The following is a 14,031-nucleotide window of genomic DNA, read 5'->3' as shown; positions in this document are numbered from 1 at the left end:
GGAAAGTGAGGGTTCTTTTTCCGTCTTCTTTGGGATTCCTTTCTCTAGGTGGAAGGGGTCATACCCGTTTTAGTAGCTAACCTGTGAAGGAGAGACAGCATGCATGCCTCCATTTTAAATCTTGGTGGATTCAGACTAACACAGGCTGAGAAAGGCACAGTGGTGGTGACTGCTTGGGTGTGCAGAGGCGACCACTGTGACGGAGCGCAAGGGTGGAAATGACCTGGCAGGGGAGCTGGGGTGGAAGTCCCATGCTGACACGGACGGACGTGCCAGCCACCTGTACACAGGGGCCACCACACTCCCAAGCATTTAGTGATGGGACAGACTCTGGGCAGCCACCGAAAAGCACCAAGTGGGGGACTGTCCTCTTTTGTGAGACCCTCTTTGTTTCCTCTTAAAAAAAAAAAAGAAACAAAAAAAAAAAAAAAAACAACAAAACCAAGAAACTTTTTTGAACATGAAGGAGAGGTCTACATTCAACCTGGGTGCAGACTTATCAGCTCTCCTCAAGGAGCTCAAATGACAGCAGTAGATCAAGTGAACGGGCAGCAGGATCGTCACAGCAGCCCAGTGCCCTAAGGGTTCGGAGTGGAGGTGGTGACCACCCCTTGCTGGGCTACCCAGACCCACAGGGGCCGCTCTGCCCCCACCCTTGATGGCATGCACTCCAGCCAAGGGAAGAGTGACCATCTCCTCCGCTTTCTGTGAACAGCTAAAGAAGGCTTGACTGTGACAGCTGCATGCACGGATGACCGTTAGTGAGGACGCGGCTGCAGGGCCTAGCAGGGCTGTCCAGGTGGTTAATCACAGACAGGCATGCAACGAGGACCAGCCAGCGGGAATGAGACACTACCTTTGATGAATAGGCTCTCCTGAATGCCAAGGCGTGTGGTACATAAATCGACTTTTAAGGGGATGGCAACGGAAAACAAAACAGAACAGTAATGATAATGATGATTAAAAATGAAAATGGAATACAGAAACGGAACAAAATCAGTTAGAGGTTTAAACAAACACAAGACTTAATCACACGATCAATCCTCACAATGCCACACAAGACTGCACAGGAAGGAACCCGGGGGTGCAGACCCTATCAGCTGAGTCTCATCGAACCCCATCGTTCAACAGAGCTGGGGTTCACTTTTCTATTTACAAAGCAGTATACACTGAATCCTGTGTCTGTTCCTTGTTGAACCCCGGTTTGTTGAAAGGTGTGGTGACTGGGCCCCCTTCACCCATAACCGCCCCTTCCTTCATGTTTCTGGCATGGAACGCTCAGCATAGAATGGCAGCTACAGGCGGGAAATGGGCACTGACTCTTACACTCTCTCTCGACAGGTTCCTGAGCCTGGCAGTGTTCTCGAGCTGGGCCAGACAGGTCACAGTGTGAGACCCAGCTGTCCTGGGACTAGGCACATTTGCTAATTGAGAATTATACCCAGTAAAGGGAACCAAAGTGGCCTAAACCACTGTGACTCAGAGAAAGTACCAGTGTTCAGGTAGCCGTGGAAACCTCTTCACTTCACATACTGACCAGAACTGCTCTTAGCCTTAGCCAGTCTCCTTTGCTTTTGTGGTCTCATGGGTCGTATGAAGCACTTACAGGGCCCCTTGGAATTTGCTGGTGTGCAGAACAGAGGGACACTGGAGGTGGCACAGTGGGGGACCCACACAGGATGCCAGATGCATGCTGGCTGGGAAATGGATTGGCTGCTTTTAGCTCTGTGCACAGGCATCCTCTCCCCCACAAAGCACTGTAAGTGAAGTCCTCACGCAGAACAGGGCAGTTTAAAAAGGAAAAGTACAGCTGAGGTCCCCAGTGGCCTGTGCAGACACACTTCAAGAGCGCCGCTGACACCTGTATCTGTCTGTGGGTGCCGCCAATGCCAGCAGCCACAGCGGCCTCTTTTATTAATTTACCCACTGCTGGGACTGGTACCAACTTGGCAGTGGCAGTGACAGGGAGGTGAATCATGACACACTTGGGTAAACAGGGGAGAGTGGGGCTGAGAGCATGGCTAGCTGGCTGCTGCAGGGGTACACAGCAGGGTAAGGGGCTGGTAGAGTGCTGGGCAGGCCCTGGTGAGCCTCAGTGACAGAGAAGGAGCTGGCCAGGCAGCACTTACGAGTCAGAGGGAAGCAAAGGAAAGAGGTTAACAAGAGGCTGACAGGGGCTATCTCTTGCTGGCAGGGCTTTAGGTGGCTAGACAAACCTGGATGCGGTTGGGGAGGTCACTCTGTTAGTAACGTACTTGTTTTGAAAGCATGAAGACCTTATGTAGGGTTTGAGCCATAAACCCTACATTAAAGAAAACCCAGCTTGATTGGGTGTGTTTGTAATCTTAGAGTCGGGGAGGTGGAGGCAGGTGGATCCCATCTCTCAGGACTTTCTGTACAGACAGACATCCAGTCTAGACTAAATGGCGAACTCTGTCATACATGCACACATAAAAGGCAGACGGACACTGGAGGAGTGACACTCAAGGTTGTTCTCTAGCTTCACACGCATGTTACATACATGTGCTTGCACACAGGTGAAGACAAACATACAAACCCTGAATAATTTATTTTATTAACAGACACTTAAGGAAAAACAAGGTCTTGGTTTTATGTGTTTGTGCATCACTATGGAAGCCACACCCAGGCATGGCTCAGGGCCTGGGGCCGTGAAACAGAAAGGGACCTGCTTTCACTACATACTACACACTACATACTACACACTACATACACTGTGGCTGGAAGCTTCCTTTTCCAGGCAAGTGAAAGTCAATTTTCACTCTTGGTCCCCCTAATCCCGATAATTCCAACTGTGAAGAATTTCAAACCCAGAAATGCTGAAGGAGCAAGCCTCATTGCTGGAACACCCTTCACCTCAATTCCCCGATGGTGGCACTGCAGCATGTCAGAGTGTGACCTTTACACACCTGTCTTTAGACACCAGAGACCCAGGCCCTAGAAGTCTGGCATGTATCTCCTCCTCAGAAGAGACACATCTTCTCAATAATTACCGTAGTGCCACCTGCTAGGAACTCGACATCTATTTGATGTCGGATGGCATTTAAAAAAAAAATACATATCACGCTTGCCATTCACCATCAAATGATCAACAGTTCCAAAGTGTCCTTATGATTTTATGGTTGTTTTGCTCTGGTTTGTTCTCCACTGTAGGTTCTGTATGTGTTTCCCCCACCTACCTTTGTTTATTAGACGGGATCTTGCTATGTATCCCTGGGCAGCCCAGAACTCACTAGGTAGCCCAGACTGGTCTTGAATTTGTGCAATCCTGCCTCGGTCTCCTGAGTGCTAGGGTTACATGGAACCGCCATGCCCAGTGGGTTCCATATTTTAAGAACTACTGTGCCCTGCCCTCACTCAGTGAGATGCAACATCATCCTAAGAGCCATGCTTGCCACTGCTCAGGCCCTGCTTGTCCTCAGCATTCCCTATGTGACCACTAGAGAATGACCTTGTCCCTGTGGGACACCTGGTACAAAAGGTGTCCAAGGCACTGCTGTTCTAGGAATCTGAATGGCGGCTTTCACTTGTTCACATAACTATGGTAATGAGCTCCTGGGCTCTTCATACTTGTGGTCATTGGGTGCCTATATCAAGATGATGGATTTGGCATAGTCAGTGGGGGCATCCAGCACCCCCCACTATGGCAAGATGTCTCATTAACTCACAGAGAAACAGTGTGACCTGACCACAGTGGCAACCAGAGATGGAAAATCTGACCAATGTGACATGTACTGTCTCAACATGAGCACACTCATCATGGAGGCAAAGGGGACTTTGGGTCACAATCTCTTCTGCCCAGGCTTCCTCAGGTCTCTAAGAGAGTACCTGCTCCCAGTGTTGGGATGAGTTGTGAAACTCATGTGCACACCCACACACCATCTTTGGTTCAGCCCCAGTGCCACTGCCTGGAAGACTTTGGTAGGCATACCCAGGAGCAACACATTGGACTGAGCCCCCACGGAGAGCACACAGCCCCTGGTCCTATATTCAGACTCCTGGTGCAAGCAATGAGGCCTGGCTGCAGGAGACTGAGAAGGAAGAACAGTCTGTGCTTCTTGGTGACTAGAAGAGTAGAGAACGAGGTATCTTCATGCCCAGGGAGATAAAATGCAGATAGGGGAATGAGTACCAATAAACTGACTTTTCCTAGTCTGCTGGATAATAATTCAGAGGGACTGAGACAGGCTGGAGGATGGACCTATAACGGAGATACCATCTCAACGAACAGACACATATGGAGTGCAGAGCTACCTTAGTCTGCTCTGGCTGCTCTACAGTTCAAGGCTCTTGACAGAGGGGACAGCATATAAGTCCAAGTTTTGAGAAGTCACATCAAAAAGGTACGTGAGGGGGTGGCCATTAGTAGGTGCTAATGCCCCAGTGGATGACCCGGCACCAATGCTTTCAATTCGTGGTGCTTCAGGGTCAATTCTTAAAACAGAAAAAGCCTTCTATTTGACAAACACACCAGACAGTCAGCTTGACCAGGTCTATTCCTAGGGATTACTGAAAAAGCCATCTGGTCTACCTCCCATCCATGCCTGGTGTCCAGTTCATACTTGCATGATCCCAAGCAGTACCTCAGCTCTTCTCCAATTGTCTGACCCCGGAAGACACTGCTCACCGTGTAATGCCAGGCACTTAACCAACAGAGTACCCTGACTTCCTAGGACTGAGGCAATATCCCCAGATGCTTATTTCAAAGGCCTGAGAGACCATTCTGTGGCGTTTGCTGTTGGCTGTGGGCTGACACAGCACTCCAATGTCTATCTGCTAGGAGACCAAAGCAGGCATTGGCTCTGCACCCCAATGGTCTGCTTCTCTACCAGAGACTAAATTGACATTTTGTCACCAGTTCTCTGAAGTCCTTCATGGACTTGGCCCACCTACCTCTCGCTTGGACTTCTGGGAAGACCTCTCAAGGATGTCATCGCTGGACAGGTCTGAGTCCTCTGAGAAACTCAGTTGGCGCCGGAGCTGCAGCTCTGCATGGTGAAAAGAGGCTAAGTGAAGACAGCAGCCAGCACCTCATGAAATCATGCTGCAGGGAAGCCAGCCTTAGGCGGGTCTCTAAGGTTCCCCTCCTACACAAGGAGACACAGGCTTGTCCCCAAAGGCAATGGGCCAACACCAAACAGCATCCTAGACACCTGTTCAAGACCCCTTAGCAAGACTTTTCTCCGTCCCACTCAAAATCAGGCCCATGTTTGGGGTCATGTGACCTCAGGAAGGATACCAACAGGAATCTACCCCTCTGGTTTCAAGTTGGCATTAACATTATTTCGAGCAGTGGATCAGGCTGAGGCAGGAACAGCTTGCTCTCCTTTCTAAGAATCCATGCAAGAGTGAAATGGGAAGTGGACCTTTGGTGAACTGAATGACTGCGAAGGGACTCCCCACACCTCTCCTGTGAGTTCCCTCAGCCACGCATACCTGCTCTCACAATCGGAGACGCCCTGTGCTGGCCGGAGTCCACCGTGGCACCACTGGATGGGGTACTGGAGCAAGACTTCTCATCACTCTTCCTCTTTTTGTCCTTTTTGTATCCAGAGAAGACCGACTTCCACAGGGACTTGGGCTTAGCAGCCACTTCCTCTGGGAGGCCCAGGCTGGGTTTCTCTGGGAGTCGGCCTTCCCCTTTGGATTTCTTCTCTTTCTTGTTCCTACGGGGGGAGAAGAGGGACGACCTCTTCTTGCTCTTCCCACTGGAACCCTCAGAGGAGGTGACAGAGCCATCAGGGCCTCCCGAGTCTGATGGAGGAGAGAGGATCTCCTCACTAGTAGCCTCATGCTTCAGAGTGGGTTCCTGGGAACCTCGGAAGCCTGAGCGCTTGGTGGACTCGGGCCCTAGTTCCTTGCCCTGAGATGGAATTATGCGGGACCTCGAGGCTGCCAGCTCCATGGCCTGCATCCTGCTCAGCTGCTTGGCCATGGCATCTCGAAGTGCCTGGCTCTTCACAGACTTCTCCCGGGCTCGCATGCGCTCCTCAGCCAGCTCCTTGGCTTCTGCAGAGACCAGAGGCAGTCCCCTTTTCTGCGGTTGCACATCACGATCACGGTCTAGGGGAGGGAGCCGCCCATTCTCCTTGGCCAGGGGCTTCTCTGACCGGGACCAGCAGGAGGGGGGTGTGAAGAACTTCTCCTGCAGACTCGAGTCCTCAGTCTTGTCCTCATAAGTGTCCTCCACATCATCAGCAAAGGGGATCTCATCCACACTCTCCACAAAGGACTTACGGACCTCCTCTCTGGGGGGCTGGGTTGGCTCCCGTGGGGGCCGCATGAATGTGGCAGGAGGAGGAGGAGGAATAACTGAGGCCTCCCTGCGCTCAAAAGTGTGATGGGGCTTCCTTCGCAGGGTTGCAGGCTCCTCATTGGGAGGTGGGGGTGGGGGTGGGCTAGAAGGCGGAGTGAGCATGGTAGAGTCCGAGGTGTTGAAGCTCTGGCTGCCCAAGGTCTTCATGTTGGAAGAGCTGCCATGGAGGCCCAGGCCCGAGCTGCTGGAGAGGTCCCTTCGCTCCTCCTGATTGCTCCTCAGTTCCCTTTCAGAGGGCGACTTTGGGGTCAGCAGAGAGGGCTGGTCACCAGCTGACTTTGGCAGGCCCAACCTTTTAGGAACAGATGGAGGTTTCAGAAGGCAGAGGCCCTCTTCCTGAGGGGACTTGTCAACCGAGTAGGACTTTAGGGATATTGGCTTAAAGGCGGGTGAGGGGAGGCTGGGCTCCGACCCCTTGCTCCGGTCCACAGGAGTGAGGCCCAGGCTGCGGCGGATCTCGGCACTCTTCATCCAGAACTCCTCTACCAGATCACTCCGCTTCAGGGCCTCCTCCACAGCCAGAGGGCCACTGAGTCTGTCTTTGGGGTCTCCTTGGCTTTTCACAGGGAGTGGGGTCAAGGGGGTGGATGTTTTGGCTGGAACTGGCTGGAAGCGTATGGGGGACTCGGAGGGGGACGGGATTGAAGCATCTGAGGAAGGTTGAGGCTGGGAACAGATGGGGAGCTGGGTTGAGGGAGGTGGGGCAGGGGCCAGCGGAGACTCTGGCTGTAAGCGGGTAGGTGAGGTAGGTGTCCTGGCTTCCGGCAGGGCCACAGGCTGTGATCGGATGGGCGAGTGCACAGTTTTCTGATCTGTGGGGGCTTCAGCTTTGGGCTTTTCTCTGGGGAGCAGAGGTGCAGGGAAGAGGGGCTCCGCGGGGGACTTGGCCTTGGTGGTGACAGAGGTAAGTGGGGACTGGGCCCCCTACACAGAAAGAAGAGACAGTGTAATCAGTACCTTCCCTCGGGGAGCTTTCTCCCTCAAGGGCCCACACTGGTGGAAGCAAATCAAAGTCCTCTCCATTCTTTCGGCTATTATTCAAAGAGGGAGGGCGGACTCATTTTCTGCTCCACTTATTAATGTTTCAAAACCTCTCCACTTAGCTGGGGGGGTGCTGAGCTTTCAGGGATGGCTCATCTCACGCACGTCCTGAGTTCTTAGTCCACTCACACGAACACTGCCAAGGACACTAATGAATTTGGCTTTCATCACAACCCACAATAACTAGAGCTCTGGGGTCCCTGAGGGATAACATGGGGCTAATGTACAAAAGGATTTAAAGTCATTACTTAGCACAGTCCTCCTCTTCGGCCACACTGCCCCTCTGAGGAACTGTGGAGACGCACACAGACCCTCTCCAGCTACACTGCCCCTCCGAGGAACCTTGGAGACGCACACAGACCCTTAGATACCTACTCCAGGGCTGTTCACTTCTCAGGTCAATCACTGGACTGTGCCATGTTTCCTGGAGCCCCAGAGACCAAGGCCTGGGCTTTGATTCCTTCCAAGTCTGCCCTGCAAGTGGTACCTCCCAGACTAAGACCCTCAGACAGTGATATGGCACATTCATGGTCATTCTCTAAGGTGGTTCTGGTGATCTCGAGGCATGGTTTTCATTTAAATAGTTATATGTTTATTTTAACATAAGAAAAAAGTACCTTTTATAAACCTATAGATAGATGCATACATATCAACTTAAAAAGAAACTTGTAAAAAAAAAAAAAAGAAAAAAGTCCTTGCCCATCCACAAGGACTGAGGCAGCACCTGAAGCCTGCCCGTCATCAACAGCCGTACACAGCACAAGATAGGAAATTTTTAGAATTTCACAAAGTTAGGTGGTTATAGGGCTGCTTCACCTCTCTTTGTGGAGCATACACCGTGGGTCCTAAGAAGGTCTCAAGGTCCCATTGACAGCCCTGTCTGTCCCCAGCTCTACTTACCTCTGCCTCAGGGCTGTGGGTTGGGGTGAGCAGAATGGCTTGTTTCTGAGGTGACTGGCTGGGGCTGGAGACTTGGGAAGGACCTGGAAAGGAGGGACACGGAGGTTCACAATAGGAATTAAGTCCCTTCTACTCTACATATACTAGGGGTAGGGAGCAGCCAGATCCACGGAGGGTCTCACAGTACAGCCAGCCCCTTGCTGAGGAAGGAGAGCAGGCACTCAGAACGGATAACTTGTTTTGTGTTCCTGGGTCTATCCTCAAGCTATTCTACAAACAAACAAACAAACAAACAAACAAACAAACAAACAGAAAACCAAATGAAGGGACTCAAGGAGGGTGCTGCAGTACCCTGCATGCTCCTGTGTGGCACTCTAGTCATTATGTGTGGTGGCTTTGATCTGGGCCTTGAGCTTTGTGATGTCTTTATTCTCGTGCTCCCAAACAACACAAGGAAGGGTACGACTGACAGAGGCTGTTGGTAGAGACCTGTGGCCCCAGACAGGCAAGGACCAGATCAGGCATGATTAGGGTCCTGGCCACCCATAGGGCTAGGCACCATAAGCTCTATTCTGAAGGCCTCACTGGTATTACCAGCATGCCCTGCGGTCTCTAGCATTCTGGAAGTCTTTCCTTCTGCCCCCTACCTCTCTCTTCTTGCTTTGGTGTATCAGGCGGCTTCTCTTCCTCGTTCTCTGACACCCTCAGCTCCAGCTCAGCTTTCGCCTTGGCCTGGCACTGTAAGCGAAGTTCCGTCTCGGCGTCGGAAGGAATGTCATCAGACCAGTGCTGATCTGGGGGAGGTAGGTGAGATACAAAGTTTTACACGTTTGAGTTCTGGCCGTGTGCCTTTTCTGTGTCCTGTTTCCTTAGAGAAGTCTCAATAGGATGGTCCACCGTGGCATGAGGTCTAACCCAGGTGCACAGTCCCTGGAAACTGAGCCTCTTACCAGAGATAAATCCAACACAAGGCATCCATTTTGCCTTCTAAATGTGGGGTTTGTGGTGCTTTTGGGTTGTGTGTGTGTGTGTGTCTGTCTGTCTGTCTGTTCTCACCCGTATGAAGGCCAGAGGTTGACAATGGTGCCTCCCATTGCTCTTTACCTCAGCTTTTTGAGACAAGATCACCCTGAACCTGGAGCTTGCCTTTCAGCTTAACTGGCCGGCCAGGCTCCCTCCTCTGTGCCCAGCTGGCATTTACACGGGTGTTAGGTAGCTGAACTCAGCAGTCCTGCCTGTGCGGCAGGCACTTTGCCCACCGAGCCAGCTCCCCATCCCATTTGATTACTTGTACAACACAGTGACCACAACACAAGAGGCTGCGACAGAGGCAAACCACCATCACCAACCACCACTACCACCAAAACCCTTTTGGGGGTGGCCGTGGGCTCATTTCCCCATTTCTTTCTCCAGTCCCAGAGTTACCCCCACCCCAGCTGTCCCCCTAAACTTTTGCTATAAAGTATCTTTTGTGAGTTCCACCCAATCTGATTCTGTCCCCCGTGTGGAACAGGAGGTCACACAAGTGCAGAAGGAAGGCTGGGCCCCATACCATCCAGCTCGGCACCAGTGTCCCCAGGGTCCCCATCCTCTGCAGCTTCCCCTTCAGTCTCCGCTGGCTCTGAGTCCACGTCCTCTTCTAGGTCATTCTCATCCAGAGGGGCTGTAAAGCACAGACATTCACGGACGGGAAGCAAAGGACAGTCAGACAAATAACTAACTGTGCAGGGGGCAGAAGGTAGTGATGCACAGGCCACGGGGAGACAGGAGGCCCCGGACAGATATGGAGTGCGCTCTATAAGCAGCGTGGGTACCACGGCCATTTCTCCACTCTAATAGGGCCATGTGGAGGGAGAAGCAGCTTCTGGCCTGGAGGTATCACCTCTTCCTCCAGAGGCTGCTGCTGGAGATGCTCCAGTCAGTCACAATCAAGGGATGCTGTGGGGCCATGGGCAACTCTTAACAGGACTTTATATAACAGACCCAGTGCTGGCCACTTCATGTGCCCTGAGGTAGTCACTCCTCAGCCTGAGGCAGCCAGCTGGAGGGATTGTTCCTCAAGGTCACTTTTGGGTGACCAAGCTTAGGTCTGAGGGTCAAGCGACTCACAGTGGGCTCTGCTGTTCAGCTGCATCAGCACATGAAAAGGCTGGTGCTTTTTCTAGAGACAACTGAGAGTTTGCTGAAGCAAGAGGGTGGACCTGAGGGGATACGTCAAGCTCCCTTTCTGGACTCAAGAATGGCTCTTTAGGGCTGCAGAATAAAGTAAGGCATTCATCCACTTCATCCACCCTGAGGCAGACAGCACCCGGGACTCGCCTGGGCCTGCAGAGGACTGCGAAGGGGAGCAGAAGGAGGCTCTGCCTGGGGATGCTGTCAGCCTGAGGGCAATGCTTTTGATTCAGGCGGGGTAAGGCATCAGAACACATCTGGACTGTCTCAAAGCTGAGGGGAGTGGGGAGAGGCCAGGCCAACCTACTGCTGTGCTCCCAGCCAGCACGGGGCCACTGAGCTCAGGAGATGACAAACCCATGAAAGAGGCTCCTTTGGGTGGGTGGGTGATACTGGGGGTGGGGGTGGGGCTGAGAGTAGGAAGCAGCACTGTGAAGATTCTGGGAATGCTACATTTCTTGACATAGGGGGAGGCAGTTCTGTGAGTTTTGATTTAATTCTCTACACTTTTGTACACTTACTTTTAGCACACAATCCATAAGATGATAATTCAAATCTATGAAGAACATTTTATGCTTGTTTGTTTTTTTTTTTTTTCTTTTTCTGGAACTGAGAATCGAACCCATGGCCTTGTGCTTGCCCAAGCGCTCTACCACTGAGCTAAATCCCCAAGTCCTTGTTTGTTTTTGTTAAAACAGGGTCTCACTACATAGCTCTGGCTGGCTTGGAACTTGCTATGTAGACCAAGCTGGCCTTGAATCTAGAGATCTGTCTCCTGAGTGCCAGGATTAAAGGCATGTGCCACCATGCCCAGATGAACTTTTCAAAGTTGAAACTGGAGAACTATGGCAAACACGTTGAGGAATGGTAGACAGCACGGGGTTTAGGAAGTGGTGGCAGCTGAACTTTACCACCTGCTCTTTCTGAGACACCAGCGCCATCCAGGGAGTGGCAATGCCAAGGCACTCTCGTACACTGACAACATTCGCTGGGACAAATACTGGGGAAAAACCACCCAAGTATTCCCACAGGTCTAAAGCCTTCCCATGAGTAGTCATGTTGCTTTGGGGCGCTTACGAAGATGTTCACCAGAGAATGTGTGTCTGAGACTTTGGAGACATGAACACCCACTGGACAACACCCTGGGTCCTGCTTTAAAACTAGACTCTGTACTCGGCTGGTGAGTCCATCACTGCACCTGCCATGCTGGGGAACAAGAGGTTGCTGGGAACAAAATCTGGGCCCATTGCAGATGGCCTTTGTGCACAATGTGCTGGCTTGAGCGCCTGGCACTGAGGTGGTAACCACATTCTCTCTGGCAAGAAAGCTGGAAGCAAACACGAAGGAGACCACTCCTCGGTTCCCCAGGCTGGCCCAGCCTCTGGCCAGCCTGATCTCTTGGTCCTTCCAAGTGTTCCTGAGAAACACCGCTGTAGAGTTGGAAGGTGGGGATCCCACACGCCTCGAATTCCTCGGAAGAAATGACGGTCACACAGATGAACAAGCAAACACTCAGAGCTTTGACGCAGCAGCAGCGGATGTGTGCGGAGACGCAGCTAGAGCGATGGCACTGAGGGATGGAATTCTGGTTAAGATGGAGCGCTGTGCTGAAAGCCGCCACACAAGTGAGGAGCCACACACTACGGAAGCTGGGAGTGGCCATTTATCTCAGCTGCCTGCTAGGACATCCTTTCTCCTCAGTCTCGCTCTTCCTTCCTCTACCTTAAAGACTGAGTGATAACTCAGGGTTAGCCATGCTAGACTCCAAGTCCTCTCTCACCTATGGGCTCTCTACATATGTCTAATTTCAGCTGTTTGTGAGGGCAAGGATGATAAAGGTCCACAAGCATCGTCCCTACTGGTCCCAGAAGTAACTGCTAGGATATAGGTTCTCAACCGGAGGGGGGGTGCTGTCTCCTTTTTGGGGGTTCCTGGGAAGAAGCCTGTGTCTAGGCAGGACTAGACACCCTGTAGTGGGACGGACTGTCTGACCCATCCCAGATGCCAGGCACCCTCTCCTTGAGAAACAGGTTTCTAGTGCAACAAAGGCAGACAACTGAGACTCCTCAGGTCGCCTCTGGCCTGTGCACTGAGATGCTGTAGTTTAGTCTGGGGACCCAGCTCAGGTGCCACCAGGCAATGTCTGGCAGAGCTCAGCATCGGCAGTGTCCACCAGTCCTCACCTCTCCCCTTAGGTCAACTTTCCAGTAATTCCTGTTTTGACTGTTCCTCTGATGTATCCGTAGGTCTGTGAACGCTACCTGACTTCACCCCACATCCACCACTACCCAGCTGCATTTCTATAGGCATAAAACTTCATAAAAATCTTCTTTCGCTAAAAAAAAAGAAAGAATAAGAAAGCCAGGTGGTGATAGTTTACGCATTAATCCCAACACTTGGGAGGCAGAGGCAGGTGGATCTCTGAGTTTGAGGCCAGCCTGGTCTACTGAGTGAGTTCTAGGACAGCCAGGACTACACAGAGAAATCCTGTCTCAAAAAAAAAAAAAAAACAAACACCAAAAAAACCAAAAAACAAAACAACAACAACAACAAAACCCCAAAAACTAACCGAAAAAAAAAAGCTTCCTGCCAGAGTGTGGTGGCATACGCCTTTAATCCCAGCACTTGGGGGGGGGGTAGAGGAAGATGGATCTCTGTGAGTTCGAGGTCAGCTTGGTCTACAAAGGAAGTTCCAGGACAGCTAGAGCTGTGACACAGAGAAACCCTGTCTCGAAAAACAAAAGAAAAAGCTTCCTTACACCTTGGCTTTCATATCCAACTGCTAACAGTAACTCTTAAAAGGCGAGACTCCGCCCTATCTCCACTGCTGGTCTCCAGCCTGCCTGGGAAGAGGATGCTCTTCTGGTCCATGCAGATGGGCTGTCTGACTACGCATGCACGAGCCCCGCCCACTGGCTCTGCCCTCGCATGCACCAGCGACAGGAGCTGAGTCCTAGAGTTAAGATATGCCAGCGGAGCTGCCTAGAGAAAGAGGTTATGATGAACGGGGTGCAGGGGGGTCACATATCACCAGACTACCTCCGGAGACAGTCTCCAGCCAGGCCTGGACTGCTGCGCGGCGTACGGAGGGAAGGCCGGTCACTGAATTTAAAACAGAGGATAAATGCAGAGTTAAACACTGGTAAGTTCTCAGCAAGGAGAGCTGAAGTCAGTCCTAAAATTCAAAACGGAGGATGAGGAACCACGACATTGTAAGACAGGGCCATCCAGCACTGACGCAGCATGTGTGTGTGTGTGTGTGTGTGTGTGTGAGCCATGTGACAGGTATTTGTGACAGAACCAGAGAGGGCAGCTCTGACCAGGACTGCTGAGTTGTCCTTGCCCCCGTCTTGAGGTCATCTTCATGTCCTAGAGAACGAAAAACATCACACGAAGGCCTAATGCTCCCGCGGACTGGAAATGATCTACAGACTCAAAGAGTTTTACAGGACAGGTAGCCCTGGGTGGCACCACCTGGTAATGCCACCAAAGGTCCCTACATGGGAGACAGATAGTCAAAGAGAATGACATATAGCCACAGCACATCTAAATGGGTTCTGATTTCTTTCTTTTTTTTTTTTTTT

General features: G+C 51.6%; 1 protein-coding gene across 12 annotated transcripts in view; it reads right to left on the bottom strand.

The window, feature by feature from the left end:
* Positions 1-14,031, bottom strand: part of Mical3 (microtubule associated monooxygenase, calponin and LIM domain containing 3) — a 182,780-nt gene that overhangs the window by 23,982 nt on the left and 144,767 nt on the right. For 8 of the 12 annotated variants that reach the window (XM_087904301.1, XM_087904290.1, XM_087904294.1 and 5 more), the window contains 7 exons: positions 13,487-13,549; positions 9,828-9,938; positions 8,923-9,069; positions 8,276-8,358; positions 5,455-7,258; positions 4,912-5,006; positions 857-907 (listed from right to left, as the gene is read on the bottom strand). In XM_087904301.1, coding sequence (XP_087760427.1) covers positions 857-907; positions 4,912-5,006; positions 5,455-7,258; positions 8,276-8,358; positions 8,923-9,069; positions 9,828-9,938; positions 13,487-13,549 — 2,354 coding nt within the window. The remainder of the gene's footprint in view (positions 1-856; positions 908-4,911; positions 5,007-5,454; positions 7,259-8,275; positions 8,359-8,922; positions 9,070-9,827; positions 9,939-13,486; positions 13,550-14,031) is intronic. The other 4 variants (XM_087904293.1, XM_087904296.1, XM_087904292.1 and 1 more) reach the window with 3 other exon arrangements.

The sequence above is a fragment of the Myodes glareolus genome, chromosome 3 (assembly GCF_982192425.1).
Source record: "Myodes glareolus chromosome 3, mMyoGla1.1, whole genome shotgun sequence".
Lineage (NCBI taxonomy): Eukaryota > Metazoa > Chordata > Mammalia > Rodentia > Cricetidae > Myodes > Myodes glareolus.
Note: the sequence above shows the minus strand (reverse complement) of the source record. Positions and strands in the feature narration are given on the sequence as shown.